Here is an 18,701-nt window from a genome sequence, read left to right as displayed (position 1 = left end):
CGGAAGAAGCACTTCTCCCCATCAACATCCTGGAACTGCGGGCAGTATACAGGGCCCTGCAGTCGTCCGGCCCCACTCTTCACGGAAGGGCGATTCAGGTGCAGTCCGACAACGCCACCACGGTGGCATATATCAACCACCAAGGAGGAACTCGCAGTCGGGCAGCGATGTCGGAGGTGTCTCGCATCCTTGCTTGAGCGGAGTGCCACATTCCAGCGATCTCGGCGGTCTTCATCCCCGGAGTCCTCAATTGGGAGGCGGACTTCCTCAGCCGTCACGACGTGCATCCCGGGGAATGGTCGCTTCACCCAGAGGTGTTTCAGCTACTCGTGGACAGATGGGGGCTGCCGGAGCTGGACTTGATGGCCTCCCGTCACAATCACAAGTTGCCCGTTTACGGGTCAAGGACAAGAGACGCAGGCGCATGTCTGGTGGACGCGCTGTCTGTGAAATGGACGTTTCAACTGGCGTATCTGTTTCCTCCGATATCCCTACTTCCTCGGGTTCTGCAGAAAATCCAGCAGGACGGCGGCACGCTCGTGCTGGTAGCTCCAGCGTGGCCCAGACGTCCTTGGTACTCCGATCTGAGGAGCCTCTCCATCTACGCTCCGTACCTTCTTCCTCAGCGTCGGGACCTGTTGTCTCAAGGGCCCTGCCTTTACCAGGATCTGGGTCGGCTGTCTTTGATGGCGTGGCTCTTGAGACAGCCGTCTTGAGGTCTCGGGGCTTCTCCAGTTCGGTTATTGGTACCATGCTTGGGGCACGCAAGCCTGCTTACGCACGGATTTACCACAGGGTGTGGCACACTTATTTTCAGTGGTGTGAGTCCAGAAACTATGATCCTCAGGTGTTCCGAGTTTCTAGGATCTTGGAATTTCTTCAATCAGGTTTGGACCTCGGCTTACGCCTTGCCTCTCTGAAGGTTCATGTGTCCGCTTTGTCCGTGTGGTTCCAACGACGGATTGCTACACTGCCAGATGTTAACACCTTTTTCCAAGGTGTTCTCAGGATCCAGCCTCCCTTCGTGCATCCTGTGGCTCCTTGGGACTTGGCGGTGGTGCTACGGGTCCTGCAGGGTCCTCCTTTTGAGCCTCTTGAGTCAGTGGAACTCAAGTGGCTGACGTTTAACACCGTTTTTCTCCTGGCGATTGCTTCTGCCAGGAGGGTGTCAGAATTGGGGGCGCTTTCCTGTCGCCCTCCTTCTCTGATTTTTCACCAGGACAGGGCGGTGCTCTGCACTCGTCCTGAGTTTTTGCCTAAAGTGGTCTCGAAGTTCCACATCAATCAGGAACTGGTTGTGCCAGCGTTTCAGTCACCTGATCTTTCAACTGGTGAGGCTTCCTTAGATGTAGTCTGGGCGCTTAGAATCTATGTGGACCGGACTGCTTCGGTTAGGAAGTCTGATTCATTGTTTGTCCTCTTTGGTTTTCACAAGAGGGGTTGGTCTGCCAACAAACAGACGTTAGCCCGTTGGCTTTGTTCCGTTATTTGTGAGGCTTATGCACAGGAGAGTTTACCTGTGCCAGCCTCTGTTAAGGCTCATTCCACTCGTTATGTGGGTCCCTCTTGAGCTGCTAGACGTGGCGCCTCTGCTATTCAGCTGTGTAAGGTGGCCACTTGGTCTTCAATTCAGACGGTTTTGAGGTTTTATGCGTTTGACACCTTTGCCTCTCAGGATGCATCCTTTGGGCGCCGGGTTCTCCTTTCAGCACAGGAGCGTCTCCGCCCTTAGTTGAACTGCTTTCGGACATCCCCAAGGTCAACCCTGTGGACCCCCTATGGACCCTGAAGTAGAAAACAAGAGATATAGTAAGAACTTACCTTTATCTCTGTTTCTACGAAGTCCATAGGGTCCACAGGGCGCCCGCCCTGACGCACCTGGCTTCATATGGGCTGTGTGGCTGTTCACCGGTTTTCCGTCTCCCATTTCTGTGAGTATGGTTTCTTGTGTGTTCCAGTCTTCCTTCTCTCTGTTTAGTCTCCTCCTCCGGCCTTGGCTGCTTACCAACTGAGGTGCTGTGGCTCGGGGGCGGGGTATAGCGGAGGACGGACCCAAGTGCATCCTGGGAGCAGCAAAGTTTTAACTGCGTGGTGCCCGTGGATCCAGATCCAGCTATACCCCAAGGTCAACCCTGTGGACCCTATGGACTTCGTAGAAACAGAGATAACAAAGGTAAGTTCTTACCATATCTCTTGTTTATTGCGCTCATCACTTTAAACTACCTACACTCCCCTCCCCCTTACTCCTCTCTTGAATATTCCCAGTTCCTTTCATAGCCAATCCTCTGTGCTCCTTGCCTTGGATCTGTAAAAGGCATTTTGTTGGTGTTGGATGTGCAGGTTAATGGTTCATGCATGCCTCTTCCTGGCATTCAATCCAAAGTTGAGTTTCCTGAGGCAATTTTTTTTCTTACCTGCAGTTAACACTACAGTATGTGGACAAAAATGATTGGACACTGATGGCAAATAGATTGAGATTTTATTGACGTCAGTACTTTGCAGTAATCACTCATTGCGGTGGACCTACAGACACCTTTCTTGGCAAACTGTCCACAAATTCCTGGACAACAGCAGGCGGTATATTTATCCATTCTGCCCTAATTACAGTGACCAACTGTGACACTGAAGGTCAAGTCTGCTTAGAGGGGGTCTGTCACTTCAGTTCTTCTCAGTGCGGTTACGATCTGGACTCTGAGATGGCCAGTCCATCCAGGTTACCAAATTTTCTGTATACCAATCCAGCATCGCCCTAGAAATATGACAGGTGGCATGGTCAGCCTGATAAAAACATTAGTTTCTGTAGAACTGCTAGTGCACAGGCCTCCCTACAAAGTGTTCTTGTAGAAACCACCACATTAGTGGCCATTTGGAACTTGTGTGCAATGGTATGCATTTTGCTTGCGCGGAGGTGTCCAGTCATTTTTGTCTACATAGTGCTGTTTGTAACCTCTTTAACGTTCTCTGCAGCACTTTTTTACTTCTCTTACCTTGACTCCCTTTGTTTGCTGTAGGCCCGTGATGGAACGGATGATCTCAATCCTTTTATAATGTCCTCTTATCCTATGCAACTTCCTATTCCTAAATTTTAACTCCAGTTTAAGGTAGATCTGGGGCCATGAGACACGTGGTTTTCCTTTAGAGAGGGTCTCCAAATCATCCATTTCTACTTCAGGGTCCATAGGGGGTCCACAGGGTTGACCTTGGGGTATAGGTTGGGAACCAAATCCGGGCACCACGCAGTTAAAGCTTTTAGCTCCCAGGATGCACTTGGGTCCACTCTCCCTATAACCCCACCCCCAAGCCAGAGGCACCTCAGTTTAAGTTGGTGCCCGGCCGGAATCGGGTCACCGTTTAGTGCAGTGGGGAGCTGATTAGCAGCCCCTAAGCTTTATTTTTTCTAAAGGACAGAGTTTTTTATTTTTCCTTTGGATTATTCAGAGCGGCAGCGTCAGACTGTCCATAGGACGTCTAAGCTGCCGCTCCGTCACCCCGCTGGCGCTGAGACGCCAGTACAGATCTGGGGATCTCAGCGGGACCCCAGAGTCTGTACTAGCCGGACTCTGCGGGCGCCCAGGACTGCTGCCGGAACCACGGGGAGCAGGTAAGGCGCGGGTCACCGCTTGCGGTGATTCGCACATTTGAAATGCAGTCCTGTGCCTCCGGTCTCTGGGGACAGACCGGAGGCGCCGGCAGTGGCGGCGGGCCCCCCATACCCCGTGTGTCCATTAGACCACCAGGGACTTAGTGTTCGGTGCAGGGAGCCGGCGTCCCGGGGGTTAATAGCCGGCCAGGGGAGACAGCCTTCCCTGTTACAGCGGCTCCTCCCCTCAGCTCAGCGCGCCTTTCAGTATCTATAGTCTGGCGTCGCTGAGCTGCTTCCTCCGCGGGCCACGCTTCTTCTGAGGTCTCCAGCGGCCATTTTCTCTGTGGTGCAGCAGAAATCTCTGGAGATGGCAGTGAGCCCAGTCCCCCTGCGTACCTCACCATCAGGTCAGTGTACACAGCGCTGTAGCCTTCCCAGACACTGAATCTGGGTAAGTTGCATGCAGTGTAATAGTGCAGTATATTATATGACATGTTTATGTATATATGTGTATATCTGCATTGTATGTGACTTATGCTAGTGCTGACTGTACTTTATTCTCTCACCTGTCAGTGTATATCTATCCCTTTCCTTATCTGCCCTAATACAGCTGTACTTAGGGTGGTTCTGAGACCTCACATTTATATACTTGTTAATATTTGTGAGGTTTGTCACATACTGTTGCGTGCTGCACGTTGCCATATTTTGAGTGGAACTGTGTGTTGCATACGCTGAAAATGGGTCCCTGCAGCTAATTTTTAGTATCAGTCAGGACCAGTATGGCGCTGCTTGATCACAAGGCTTGGTCAGATATGTTTGACCAGGAGATAGAGCGTTATACTGCACCCATTTTTTACTATCCTGCAAGTCATGTGCTGCAGGTGTTAGTGCGGAGGATTTGTTTCATAAAGGGTTCTGTGTGTGGCGTCATCTGGTGCCGGCCCCTTTCACGACCCCCTTGGGCGGTTTGTTTTCTTGGGATCCTCTTAATTGCGGATCGCCGGGCGGGCCCCATTGTTGTACCTCACTTGGGGTTACTTCACCATACTGCCCTTTTTCATCTCAGGGTATCTCGCAGTTTCTTGCACATCCCCTGTGACACAGACTACCGCTCCCTACAGGGGTTTTTCGAGTATATGAATTCCCCCTGGTGCCACAATAGTCTGTCTTGCAGGGATTACCACAACAGCCACCCTTGGTGGATGTCGTTTTTCTATGAAACGCAAATTGGCGTGGTTGACGCCCTGTGGTTACTTCCCACTTGGCTCTACCGTGAATAGCGGGTGGATCGCATGGCGGGACTCTGGCTGTTGCCGGATATGAGGTATTACAACAGTGTTTGGTCTCCTGTCCCAAATTTCCTGAGGGTCATCATGAGCCCCTCCAGGGGTGGATGGGCGTGTTACTCGTCGGATTACAGACGTTACTACGCATCCCATTCCTGCGTGGTCGGATTCTTCTGATCCGTAGGTGGTAACTCTGCCTGAAATCAGTATACTCGCTTTCAGGGGTTGTTACCCATCCTACCATGGCTATAGCATGGTTGGTTAATACTATTGCATACTGAGCTGATGCATTTGTAATGTTTTCTCCCCTCCAACACGTCTGGGGTTCAAATGTATTTGGTCGCTCACGTAATATATGCAGTTGTCATAGGTGGACATGCCTATATTGGATACCAGCTCCTAACTTTCAGAGTTCCGGCTGCGACGGTTTCCTCCGTAATACCCTATGGCTGCGCTCTGGGAATGCAGAGGTGCAGATACCATCTATAGGGTATATCTTGTTGGGTCCTGACCTTGGCAGTGGCAGTACAAATTTCCCGCCGTCAGCTATGCTCACTACGGGGCCTCAGACTATTAAGTCTTTTTGTCCTCTGGGTCAGCCTAAAGGTCTGTTTCTTCATAGACTGTCGGCCTTTACAAGGGCCGACATATCCAGTTACGAGCAGGCCTGGACTGCCAGCCGATCCTGCTTCTGAACCTACGGATATATTGTCAGCCTGACGAGACAGGCCTACCACTGGGAGATGGCGATTTCTCAGTTTGCCCGGTACTGGTGTCTAGTTGCCGCGGCTACGTGGGTAGGAATGTACGCAATCTCTTTGCTCAGGCGGCCTATTTCCATGTGATGGTACGCAGGCCCTTATTCGGAACAGGGCCTTACAAATCCAGAAAGCTATACAGTTGTTGCGGTAAGCGGAGCTAATTGGGCCATCCCCACTTTCTCAGCGAGGGACTGGGTTGTTCTGCTTTCTTTCTGGTGCGGTGGCTGAATGGTCCTCTTTGGCCTATTCTCTGTCTCAATTCCCTGAACCAGTTCCTAAAGCTACCTGGGCTCAGGAGGCAATCTCTATGCTCCATCATACTATGTTTGGCACCTGGGGACTTTATGGTATCACTGGATATACAGGACGCGTGCCTACGGGTACTTACAGAGACCTTGCCTCAGCATGGACTGAGGTTTGCTGTATCACAGCACTTACGATTTTTTGGGCTCTGCCTGTTGGGACTGCTCTCAGCCCCACAGGGGTTTACCAGCGTTTTGGATTTTCTGACAGTTCTTCTGTTCAGTATATCCCAATGCTCCTGTACCTCGATGGCCTCCTGCTCTTAGCAGGATCACCGGGGTACTTTACAGCCGGGTCAGGTTGACTGTGGCTTCTTCAGGGTGCAGACGTTTAATAAATGGGGAAAAAGTCCTCCCTGCATCCCTCTCTGGGTATTCTTCACCTAGGAGCCCTGCTGGATTCTCAGAATCTGAGAATTCTTCTGGCGTAAGACGGCATCTCCACTCTTCCATTAGGAGTACATGGATGTCTGCTCAGTCGACATATGTCTTTACACTCTGGGATACATGGTCCACTATTCAGTGTCTGCCTTTGGAAGGGTGGAATGGGCTTAGTTCCATTCCAGGCCTTTCCATAATTGGCTTATCTCCAGATGGAACAAGTTTTTTCTGTCTGATCACTGTTCAAACGATGATGCTCTCCCCGGAGGCAAGTCGGTCCCTTTTCGGGTGACTATGGCCATCTCGTCCAGGGTATTCTTTGCTATGGACAGTGTCTGGTTCGCATCCATTTCAGTGCAGTTGGATGTCTGTCGATTCCACCCTGTCAATTAACTTGTTGGAACTTTAGCCTGTCTTGGGCCTTCACTCTGGCATAGCCCTTGTTTCCCGGTGAACCTGAAAAAGTTCAGTCCGACAGGGTCAGAACAGTGGCTTCCTTTTTAGCAATACTGTTCGTTGGGTGGCAATGTCAGGTATGTCATACATTCGGACATTGTCTGAGGGGCTCCTCCCGACCATCTCGACAGTGTTCATTTCAGGTGCTCACCATTGGGAAGCGGGAGTCCTCAGCCGTCACGACGTGCATCCAGGGGACTAGTCTCTTCCCCAAGAGAGGTTTCATCTCCTGGTGAGCAGGGGGGGGGTCCTCCTGAGGTGACCCTCATGGCCTTCTGACTCTATCACACTATGGTGTTACAGTCCAACTCTGGGGATTCTGAAGCAACCTTCAGTGACTCTTTGTCGGTGAAGTGGTTCTTCCAATTTGCGTACCTGTGTTCTCCGGTCTCCATTCTTCCTCGAGGGAAGTGTTTCAATCGAGATGGAGATGCTTTCCTGCTGGTGGCTCCTGATTGCCCCAGATGTCAGGGGTACTTGGTTTTTCGGAGTCTCTCCATCGATACTCCATTCCTGATGCTTCACTGCCCAGACCTGTTGTCTCAGGGTCCTGGGGTTTGCTTTGGACCTGGGTCGTTTGTCTTTGACTGCGTCCCTACAGTGGTCTTACGGCTTCCCTGGCTTTGTCATCGTTGGAATGATTAGAGCACATGGATCAGCTTTTGCTGGGACCTACCACAAACTGTGGCAGCCATAATTCTTATGGTATTATACCTGTCGATATGATCCTCTGGTGTCCAGGATTTCCAGATATTCTGGCATTCCTTCCGGCTGGCTTGGGTTTCACCCTCGGCCTGGCCTTCCTGACAGTGCGGATCTCTACACTGTCAGTATGATTAAGATATGGAATTGCTCCGCTCTGGTATCCAGTTCATCCTTTGGAGTGTTTTTCTGGATTATGCCTCCATTTGTCCTCCCTAGGGACTCCTTGGGAGTTAGTAGTGGTTCTTCGTTAACTCCGGGGAAAGTTAATGGAACCGCTGGTTGTGATAGCCATTACAGGGTCTATTGCTTTGGCTTTCTCTCTTTCTCTCAGGGAGTTTATATCACCCAGGTGAGTGTCGGAATTGGGAGCGTTCTCATGTGGCTCCCTCTTCTGGAGGGCATCTTGTCAGGGTGTGAGTTGCTCTCACCCTGTGTTTCTTCTTAGTGATTTTTAGGTTCCATATTATTCTGGAACTTATGGTGAGGCCATTCAGTCCCCAGTCCTCTCGGCTGGTGTGGCCTCATTGACTGTGGTCCGGCCTCTGTGGATTTATGTGATCCGTTCAAGTTCCTGACGGAAATCGGACTCCTTATTGGTGGTCTGAGATTTCTGGTTTTAACAGGAAAGGATGGCCGGCCTATGGCCAAATGTTGGCTGGACGGCCTCGTATGTCTTCTTCAGGGGCCTACCCATGGGTAGGCCTTTCTGTTGTTGATACTTGTTTTTTCTCGGGCCATGTAACCCTCGTGGGTGGCTCGCTGTGGCGCCTTGGCTGTTTTGCCTTGCTAGATGGCCACGTGGTCTTCTGTCCACACCTTTTTAAGGTTCTAGGCATTGGTTTCCTTTGCCTCTCCGGATGCTTCCTTTTTGGCGGCGGATTCTCCTCTCGGCACAGGAGCGTCCCCTCCCTTGGTTGAACTGCTTTGGGACATCCCCAAGGTCAACCCTGTGGACCCCCTATGGACCCTGAAGTAGAAAACAAGAGATATGGTAAGAACTTACTTTTGTTATCTCTGTTTCTACGAAGTCCATAGGGTCCACAGGGCGCCCGCCCTGACGCACCTGGCTTCAAATGGGCTGTGTGGCTGGTCACCGGTTTTCCGTCTCCCATTTCTGTGAGTATGGTTATCGAGTGTTCCAGTTTCTCTCTCTCTTTCTCTCCTCCTCCGGCCTTTGGCTACTTACAAACTGAGGTGCCTCTGGCTTGGGGTGGGGTTATAGGGAGAGTGGACCCAAGTGCATCCTGGGAGCTAAAAGCTTTAACTGCGTGGTGCCTGGATTTGGTTCCCAACCTATACCCCAAGGTCAACCCTGTGGACCCTATGGACTTCGTAGAAACAGAGCTAACAAAGGTAAGTTCTTACCATATCTCTTGTTTTCCACATACATTTAATATTAGTCTTTTTTTTATTTAATCTATAATGGATGGTACATAGTTCTTATTAACCACTTAACTGACGAATTCTCTCTCCAAAAACTGCTCCGAAATTGTCGGGTTTTTTTATGATTGAATTAGGTCAGGAACAGCTTTTTAAAACTTATCCAACACGATTTTCAAAAAAAAAAAAATAAATAAATTTTAAGCGCTGTATACCATAAAAATGGCAATTTTTATGCTATATAGTACTGTTGGCCATCGATAAAAACATCGATTGTGACCACAGCTACCGATGTTTCCTTAACATCGGTTGGGGGCGGCCATCTATATATATGTGTTTGTGTGTGTGTATATATATATATGTGTGTGTGTATGTATATATATATGTGTGTGTGTATATATATATATATATATATATGTGTGTGTGTGTATGTATATATGTATGTATATATTTATTTACTATTTCCAGGGCTCTGATTTATTCATGGGGGTGGGGCTTTCCACAATGGGGGAGAGGCTGCTGATAGTGGGGGTGGAGTGAGGGAAGGACAGCGTTACCTTCCATGCCCGGCGGGTGCTGCTAGCCGGAGTTGGAGGGAGAGAAGGACAGCGCTGTTAGCGCTGCCTTCTCTGCCCTGTCAGCAGCCGCTGGGCTGCTGCTCTCCGGAGTAGGGAGAGAAGGACAGCGCTGCCTTCTCTGCCCTGTCAGCAGCCGCTGGGCTGCTGCTCTCCGGAGTAGGGAGAGAAGGACAGCGCTGTCTTCTCTACCCTGTCCTCTCGGCAGCCGCCGGGGAGGGGGGGTGGGTTCGCCGGCGCTGGGCTTGCCGATCACTGCAGTGATCAGTCCACGGGGAGGGGCAAAGTGTGCAGAGGGACTAGGAGGTCCCTCTGTGATTGGCGGCTGCTAGAAAATGATTTTCCAGCAGCCGCCCATAGAGCTTTTCTGACTGGTCGTATCAGATACGAACATGTCAGGGAAAGCCCAGTCTGGTATGGTCGTATCTGATACGACCATGCCAGGCAAGTGGTTAAACTACAAACAGTAGGTACCTGGAAAGTTGTGTGGAACTGGAGTGTTTCCTCCATGTTTGGTGGTCCTGTCCTAAAATAGAAGTATTTTGAGATGATATTGCAAATCTTATGTTATGAGTTAAGTGACGAATGGTCCCCATTGTTAAGAACCCAGGCAGGCAGGGGCGCAATTCCAAGTGAGTTAGACAATGTTTTTAAAACTAAAATCATTTAAAAGTCCAAACAATTCTGAAATTCTTTTAAATGATAGCTTGTATTTTTAAAGCAGTAAACTCTCCAGACTTGCACCCATAAATGCCTATGGTCTTTCCACTTTGGACTCGCTAGATAAAGCTAGTAGTAGTAGCTGTAGTAGTAGCTGTAGTAGTAGTTGTAGATGTAGTAGTAGCATTAGTAACTGTTGTAGTAGCTGTTGTAGTAGCTGTTGTAGTAGTAGATGTTGTAGTAGTAGTAGTAGTAGATGTTGTAGTAGTAGTAGATGTTGTAGTAGTAGATGTTGTAGTAGTAGATGTTGTAGTAGTAGTAGTAGCTGTTGTAGTAGTAGTAGTAGTAGCTGTTGTAGTTGTAGTAGTAGTAGCTGTTGTAGTTGTAGTAGTAGTAGCTGTTGTAGTTGTAGTAGTAGTAGCTGTTGTAGTAGTAGCTGTTGTTCCACAGCCTGTTTGACGCTACGCAGTTTAATTCCATTGTTGCATATTGTTATACAGTGCATCCGAAAAGTATTCACAGCGTTTCACTTTTTCCATATTTTGTTATGTTACAGCCTTATTCCAAAATAAAATAATTTTTTGTCCTCAAAATCTAAACACAATACCCCATGATGACAACGTGTAAAAAGTTTTTTTGAGATTTTTGCTAATTTAATTAAAAAAAACTAAAATCACATGTACATAAAGTTTCTTCGTCAGGGTCCACACGGTTGACCTTGGGGTATAGCTGGATCTGGATCCATGGGCACCACACAGTTAAAGCTTTAACTCCCAGGATGCACTGGGTCCATCCTCTATACCCCACCCCCGAGCCACAGGCACCTCAGTTTAAGTTGGTGCCGGGACGCAGGGGGACTGATTAGTAGCCCCTAAGCTTATTTTTTATTTTTTTTTAATTTTACTTTAAAGACACTTCAGAGCGGCAGAGTCTGACTGTCCATTGGATGTCCAAGCTGCTGCTCCTCCACCCCACCGGCGCCACGCCGCAAGTACAGATCTGGGGATCGCGGCGGGACCCCAGAGTCTGTGCTAGCCGGACTCGGCGAGCGCCCAAGACTGCTATCGTATCGATGGGGACAAGTAAGTCACGAATCACCGCTTGCGGTGATCCGCGTGTAAAGGCAATCTATTGCCTCCGGTCTTGGGGGACAGATTGGAGGCGCTAGCAGTGGCGGCGGACCCCCCAATACCCCGCGCATCCACTAGACCACCAGGGAACAATGCCGGCATCCGGAGACGACATCCCGGGGGTTCATTGCTAGCCAAGGGAGGCAGCCTTCCCTGTTTTGCAGCTCCTCAGCTCAGCACTCCTTCCCGCTCTGGTCTGGCGTCGCTGAGCTGCTCTTCTCCGGCCACTTCCCCTCTGAGGTCTCCGGTGGCCATCTTCTCTCAGGTAACACAGATCTCTCAGGCACCCCTGTTAGGACTGTGTACACAGCACTATAGCCCTCCCAGACACTGAATCTGGGCAGGTTGATTGTAGTGACAAGGTGCAGTGAGTATTACTTTCTGCATTGTATGTTACTTTTGCTGACTGTACTTTATTTCTAAATACTGTCAGTCTATACCTATCCCTTTCCTTCTCCTACAGCCCTGACAGGTGTGTGTGGGAAGGGCTTTTCTCTGATCTCCCTTATATAAATTCATGTATTTGTGAGGTCTGTCACATACAGTTGCGTGCTACACGGTAGCATATCTGTGGACCTGTGTGTTGCATGCTTGTGGGTTCGTCAGGGGTGAGCCACTGGACTTCCCAATAGTTAAAATACGTGTGTGTGTATATACAACCACGATGAGTATCATTTGGACCACTGCTGTTCAATATGTTGGTGCCTTGTCATCCTGAAAGTACACTCTTTATAGATATGCTGACATTTCTAGGATGTCTTTTTTGACTTTATAAATGTTTTATTATGGATGTGCTGGTTCTGGACTTTCTTTTTACTCCCTTCATTGTTCACAGTTGTGATGCAAGTCTACTAATGTGATATATATCACGTGTATATTTTATTAATGTTATTAATTCAGTCAGCCATGTCTGATGAGGAAGTTGAGTGCTACTCTGTTCTCCTGCAGACGGTCAGTAAGGAGGATTTATCACAGGATTGTCTGTGTGTGAGGTGCCATCAGTTGCCTGGTCCCTCCAACCCCCCAACTACAAGACAAGACCCTCCTTGGGCGGTGTTTTCTCAGGTGCTGGCCTCCATCGCGGATCGCCTCACTTTCCCAGCTGTTATCCCCCATATGGGGTTACGCCAACCAGCATCCTCCCATCGCAGGGTATACCTCAATTATTGCTGTCTTCCCCTGGGCCTCAGACTGTTAGTCCATATACAGGGTTACCAATATATATACAGTCTCCTCTGGTGACTCAGCAGTCTGTTATTCCCTTTCAGGGACTCCCTCAGGCGAGTCAACCACCTTGGGTGGATGTGTTTTCTAGTTCAGTCCAGAGTTTGTGCTTCATCTTCAGCATTTCAAACTATGCTACCAAGTGACAAGCCTCAGAAGGTGTCTAAATGCCCAGTCTACGCGACTGTCAGACTTTGATGTGTCCTCGGATGATGGGGAATTGCCTGAGGACTCTGACTCTGATTCCCCTGTCCGGGAAGTAGAAACGAAACCTTCTATTAATGTGCTGGCATTGGTAAGGGTGCTGTGATCCATTCTTGATATAGAGGCTGACGCACCGGCCCCTAAATCCAAATACCCGAATTTCAAACAAACAGTGACTTCAGTTTTTTTTTTTCTCTCTGACCAGCTGACTGATCATATGGCGGAGACCTGGCAGTCGCCTAGTAAGAGGTTCCAGCCGCAGAAACGTTTAGAATCTAGTTATCCGTTTCCTGCAGGTCATTGCAAAAAGTGGGATACTCCGCCTGCGGTGGATTCTTATGTTACTCGCTTAATCAAGGGTGCTACCTTGCCTATGCCTTCCATTTCATCCCTAAAGTACCACACGGACAGGCAAGTGGAGACTTTTTTTAAAATCCATCTATTCTCTCTCAGGGGCTGTAGCCCATCTGTCCATGGCTATCTCCTGGGTGGCTAAAGCCATTGAGAGCTGGACCAATGTGCTGGAAGATACTTTTCCTGAGGAAGCTCCTGAGGTTGAGAGCTTTAGTGGGACAGATGAGTTGCCGATTCCTATATTGGTGAGGTGGCTTTGGATGCCAGTCTTCTGACTTCCAGAGTCTCGGCCGCAGTTGTCTGCTCGCCGTTCTTTGTGGTTACGTTCTTGGATAGCGGACTCCAAGAAGTGCCTGGAGGCCTTACCCTTCAATGGGCAGTCTGCAACCAAGTCCGCCCCTAAAACCTAAGAAGCAAGCTTCGAGCGCTAGAAGCCCTGCGTCCAAGCCGGATTATCAACCATTCGCCTGATGGGGCAAGCCTCTCCCTGGGGGATCCCAGAGAGGGAGCTTACCTCCATGTTCCTATAGCACCTTCACACTAGCGGTATCTGCGGTTTGCTATACGACACCGCACCACTTCCAGTTTCAGGCTCTGCCCTTTGGCGTCTCCACGGCTTGAAGGGTATTCACCAAAATTATGGCTGCCCATCTACGGAGCCAGGGTATACGGCTTCTGCCATTTCTCGACGACCTCCTATTGCTGGCAAGCTCTCCGGAGGTAATACTACAACATCTACACCTGAAGATTGCTTGTCTGCAAGCACACGGGTGGCTGATAAATTGGAAAAAAGTCCTCCCTGATTCCGTCAGAAGGGATGGTTAATTTGGAAGCCTTTCTGGATTCTCATCAGCAAAGGCTTTTTCTGACCCCAGAAAAGATTTTCTCCCCACAACTGCTGGTGCGCAGTTGCCGGGTGTCTGTTCACTAGCTCCATGGTGTCAGCGTTCGACATGGTGGAGTATTCCCAGTTCCATTCCAAGCCCCTGCAGGGGCTGATTCTATCCAAATGGAACGGGTTACCACACCGGATCAGGACTCAGATGCTGGTGTTGTCTCCAGAGGTGCACCTGTCTCTAGCTTGGTAGCTTCAGACCTCTCATCTCACCAGGGGTTCACCCCTTTTGGATCCCGGACTGGGCTCTTCTCCGGGGTAGGGGTGCAGTGTCAGGTCCACTTTCACTTCAGGGCCGTTGGACAGCGGAAGAAGCAATTCTCCCGATCAACATTCTGGAACTTCGGGCCGTGTACAGGGCCTTCCAGTTGTCGGGTCATGCTCTTCAAGGAAAAGCCGTGCAGGTTCAGTCCGACAACGCCACCACGGTAGCGTACATCAACCATCAAGGGGGCACTCGCAGTCGAGAAGCAATGACAGAAGTGTGACGTATCCTGTCTTGGGCGGAGTTCCACCTTCCAGCCATCTCGGCAGTGTTCATTCCAGGAGTCCTCAATTGAGAGGCGAACTTCCTCAGCCGTCAAGACGTGCATCCCGTAGGTGTTTCAACTACTCGTGGACAAGTGGGGACTGCTGAAGGTGGACCTCATGGCATCCCATCACAATCACAAGTTGCCCGTGTACGGGTCCAGAACAAGAGATGCCGACGCAAGCCTGGTGGATGCTCTGTAGGTGAGATGGACCTTACAGTTTGCGTATCTATTCCCTCCGATATCCCTACTTCCTTGGGTTCTTCAAAAATTCAAACAGGACGGCGGCATGCTTCTGCTGGTGACTCCGGCTTGGCCCAGACGTCCTTAGTGCTCCGAACTTCAGAGTCTCTCCATCGACGCTCCGTTACTTCTGCCTCAATGTCCGGATCTGTTGTCTCAGGTTCCCTGCCTTTACCCATATCTGGGTCGTCTGTCTTTGACGGCGTGGCCCTTGAGACATCCATCCAGGGGTTTCTTTAGCTCGGTCATCAGCACAATGCTGCAGGCGCGCAAACCTGCCTCCGCCTGGTTTTACCACAATGTGTGGCATACCTATTTTCAGTGGTGTGAGACGAGAAACTAAGATCCTCAAGTGTTTTGTGTTTCTAGGATTTTGGCGTCCCTTAGTCTGGTTTGGACCTAGGCTTACACCTAGCTGCTTTGAACGTTCATGTGTCTGCACTAGCTGTGTGGTTCCAGCGAAGGATAGCTCCACTACCAGATATCCGCACCTTTTTCCAGGGTGTTCTCAGGATTCAGCCTCTTTGTTCCCCTAATGGCTCCTTGGGATTTGGTGTTAGTGCTTCGGGCCTTCCAGGGTCCTCCATTCGAATCGCTAGAGTCTGTGGAACTCAAGTGGTTGACTGTTAAGACTTTCTCCTGGCGATTGCTTCGGCCAGGAGGCTGTCAGAATTGGGGATGCTTTCCTGTCGTCCTCTTTCTGATATTTCACCAGGACAGGGCGGTGCTTCCCACTTGTCCTTGTTTTCTTTCTAAGATGCTTTCCAAATTCCACATTAATCAGGAAATTGTTGTGCTGGCTTTTGTCACCTGTCCTCTTGGCTGGTGAGGCCTCCTTGTATGTGGTCCGGGCTCTCCAAATTTATGTGGACCGGACTAGTTCCATTCTGAAGTCTGATTCCTTATTCTTCGTCTTTGGATTTCATAAGAGGGGTTGTACTGCCAACAAACTAACTTTGGCTAGATGGCTTCGTTTGGCTATTTCTGAGGCTTATACACAGGAGGGTTGTCTGTTCCAGCCTCTGTTAAGGCTCATTCTACTCGGTCTGTGGGCCCCTCGTGGGCAGCTAGCCGAGGCGCCTCAGCTGTTCAGCTGTGTAAGGCGGCCACATGGTCTTCCATCCAGACCTTTCTGAGGTTCTATGCTTTTGACACCTTTTGCCTCTCAGGATGCTTCCCTTGGGTGCCGGATTCTCCTTTCAGGACAGGAGCGTCCCTGCCCTTAATTGGACTGCTTTGGGGCATCCCCAAAGTCAACCCTATGGACCCCCTACAGATCCTGAAGAAGAAAATGAGAGAGATGGTAAAAACTTACCTTTTATCACTTTCTTCGAAGTCCATAGGTTCCACAGGGCGTTCGCCCTGATGCACCTGGCTTCATATGGGCTGTGTTGCTGGTCACCGGTCTTCAGTCTCCCTTTCTGTGAGTATGGTTCGTGTGTGTTAGTCTTCCTTCTCTGTTTTTCCTCCTCTGGCCTTGGCTACTTACCAACTGAGGTGACTGTGGCTCGGGGGAGGGGTATAGAGGAGGATGGACCCAGTGCATCCTGGGAGCTAAAGCTTTAACTGTGTGGTGCCCGTGGATCCAGATCCAGCTATATCCCAAGGTCAACCCTGTGGACCCTATGGACTTCGAAGAAAGATAACAAAAGTAAGTTCTTACCATATCTCTCATTATTCACAGTCTTTGCCATGAAGCTCAAAATTTTTTGCTCAAGTGCGTCCTGTTTCCACTGATAATCTTTGAGATGTACCTACAGCTTAATTTGAGTCCGCCTGTGGTAAAATCAGTTGATTGGACATTATTTTAAAAGGCATACACCTGTCTATATGAGGTCCCACACTTGACCGTGCATGTCAGAGCACAAACCAAGCATGAAGTCCCAGGAATTGTCTGTAGACCTCCGAGATAGGATTGTCTCGAGGCACAAATCTGGGGAAGGGTACAGAAAAATATCTGCTGCTTTTGAAGGTCGCATTGAGCACAGTGGCCTCCATGATCCGTAAATGAAGAAGTTCAGAACCACCAGGACTTATCCTAGAGTTTGCAGGCTGTCTAAACTGAGCGATCGAGGGAGAAGGGCCCTAGTCAGGGAGGTGACCAAGAACCCAATGGTCATTCTGTCAGAGCTACAGCATTCCTTTGTGGAGAGGGGAGAACCTTGCAGAAGAACAACCATCTCTGCAACAATCCACCAATCAGGCCTGTATGGTAGAGTGGCCAGATGGAAGCTACTCCTTAATAAAAAGCACATGGCAGCCCGCCTGGAGTTTGCCAAAATGCACCTGAAGGACTCAGACCATGACAAACAAAATTCTCTGGTCTGTTGAGAAAAAGATTGAACTCTTTGGCGACAATGCTAGGTGTTATGTTTGTAGGAAACCAGGCACTGCTCATCACCAGGCCAATACCATCCCTACAGTGAAGCATGGTGGTGGCAGCATCATGCTGAGGGGATGTTTTTCAGCAGCAGGAACTTGGAGACTAGTCAGGATAGAGGGAAGGATGAATGCAACAATGTACAGAGACATCCTGGATGAAAACCTGCTCCAGAGCGCTCTTGACCTCAGATTGGGGCGACGGTTCATCTTTCAGCAGGACAACGATCCTAAGCACACAGCCATGATATCAAAGGAGTGGCTTCAGGACAACTCTGTGAATGTCCTTGAGTGGCCCAGCCAGAGCCTAGACTTGAATCCGATTGAACATCTCTGGAGAGATCTGAAAATGGCTGTGCACCGACGCTTCCCATCCAAAATTTCCCAAAGATAGGTGTGCCAAGCTTGTGGCATCATATTCAAAAAGACTTGAGGCTGTAATTGCTGACAAAGGTGCATCAACAAATTATTGAGCAAAGGCTGTGAATACTTATGTACATGGGAATTCTTGTTTTGTTTTTGTTTTTTTTATTATTAAATTTGCAAAAAAACTTTTATTTACACGTTGTCATTATGGGGTATTGTGTGTAGAATTTTGAGGACAAAAATGAATTTATTCAATTTTGGAATAATGCTGTAACATAGCAAAATGTGGAAAAAGTGAAGCGCTGTGAATACTTTCTGGATGCACTGTATATAAAACTTATAAATAGATTTTAAAAGATGCAAACAAAAAAACAGGTGCCTATAACTTTTCTCTTTAATAAGGAACTCTGCTTATGAGAGGTAAATTTGGAATAGTACTGATTTTCGGGATGCAGTTAAATTACCGGAATTTCGGCTGACGGAATCCCGACGCTGGATGCCCGACCTCGTACTAAAGATAGGCGTCTAAATCCTGACGCCTATCTTTAGCCAGACGCAGAAATCCCAACAGCCGGCATACCAAATAAAGGTAAGAGGGGATTCGTAGCATGCAGCCGGGTGGACTAGACGGCGTCATTACACACCGATTCTCTGATATTCACATGCTGGAAAGCTTTCATTACTTTACAGATATTAACAAATGCAGAAAGCAGGATGTGCTGTTTAAACCCCTATTGCCCACATAACTTACAAACTGTATTATTCTACAGGCAGGAGTAACAGAGACTGATGGTTTCCAGGCAGATACTGAGGAAGAGACAGACAAAGATGATGATGATTGTGTAATTGTGGAGGTACAAAGCAAAAAAGGTTTGTCATTTATTACCTTAGGTAACTTTATTATGTATATGTCATCAGATATTAATAGAAAACATTGGATATCCATTTGCAGAGAAAAGATTTCTACTGAAATTGGAGTTATAGTAATAATGCTTTTAGAAATGTAGCAAGTTTTAAACTAGCCTAAAACACTTAATGCATGCAAAATGCAGTCACATTGTCCTCTTTTCAATCTCTTGCCCTGTTAAAGTAAGTCACACAGAATTAAAAAAAAAAATGCAGGTGTCTGCTAGTAAATTTACCCTATGTTTGCATTTGGTAATGTGCTGAATTATTTGCAGACAACCAGATTCGGTCAGTCTTGTGTTACAGAAAATAAAAGAAAAACAACTTTTTGGTTGCTATATGTGCAAACAGTCGTTTGACAAAAGATATTGCCATCCAAAA

General features: G+C 48.7%; 1 protein-coding gene across 1 annotated transcript in view; it reads left to right on the top strand.

The window, feature by feature from the left end:
• Positions 1-18,284, top strand: part of CHAF1A (chromatin assembly factor 1 subunit A) — a gene marked incomplete at its 3' end in the record, with an annotated part of 210,162 nt that extends 191,878 nt beyond the window's left edge. Inside the window, exon 16 of the mRNA XM_088444069.1 lies at positions 18,185-18,284. Within this exon, the coding sequence (XP_088300195.1) occupies positions 18,185-18,284 (100 nt within the window). The remainder of the gene's footprint in view (positions 1-18,184) is intronic.
• Between the last annotated feature and the right edge of the window lie 417 nt (positions 18,285-18,701).

Source organism: Taudactylus pleione, unplaced genomic scaffold (assembly GCF_031769625.1).
Source record: "Taudactylus pleione unplaced genomic scaffold, aTauple2 ptg000347l, whole genome shotgun sequence".
Taxonomy (NCBI): Eukaryota; Metazoa; Chordata; class Amphibia; order Anura; family Myobatrachidae; genus Taudactylus; species Taudactylus pleione.
This window is presented reverse-complemented; position numbering and strand designations above follow the sequence as displayed.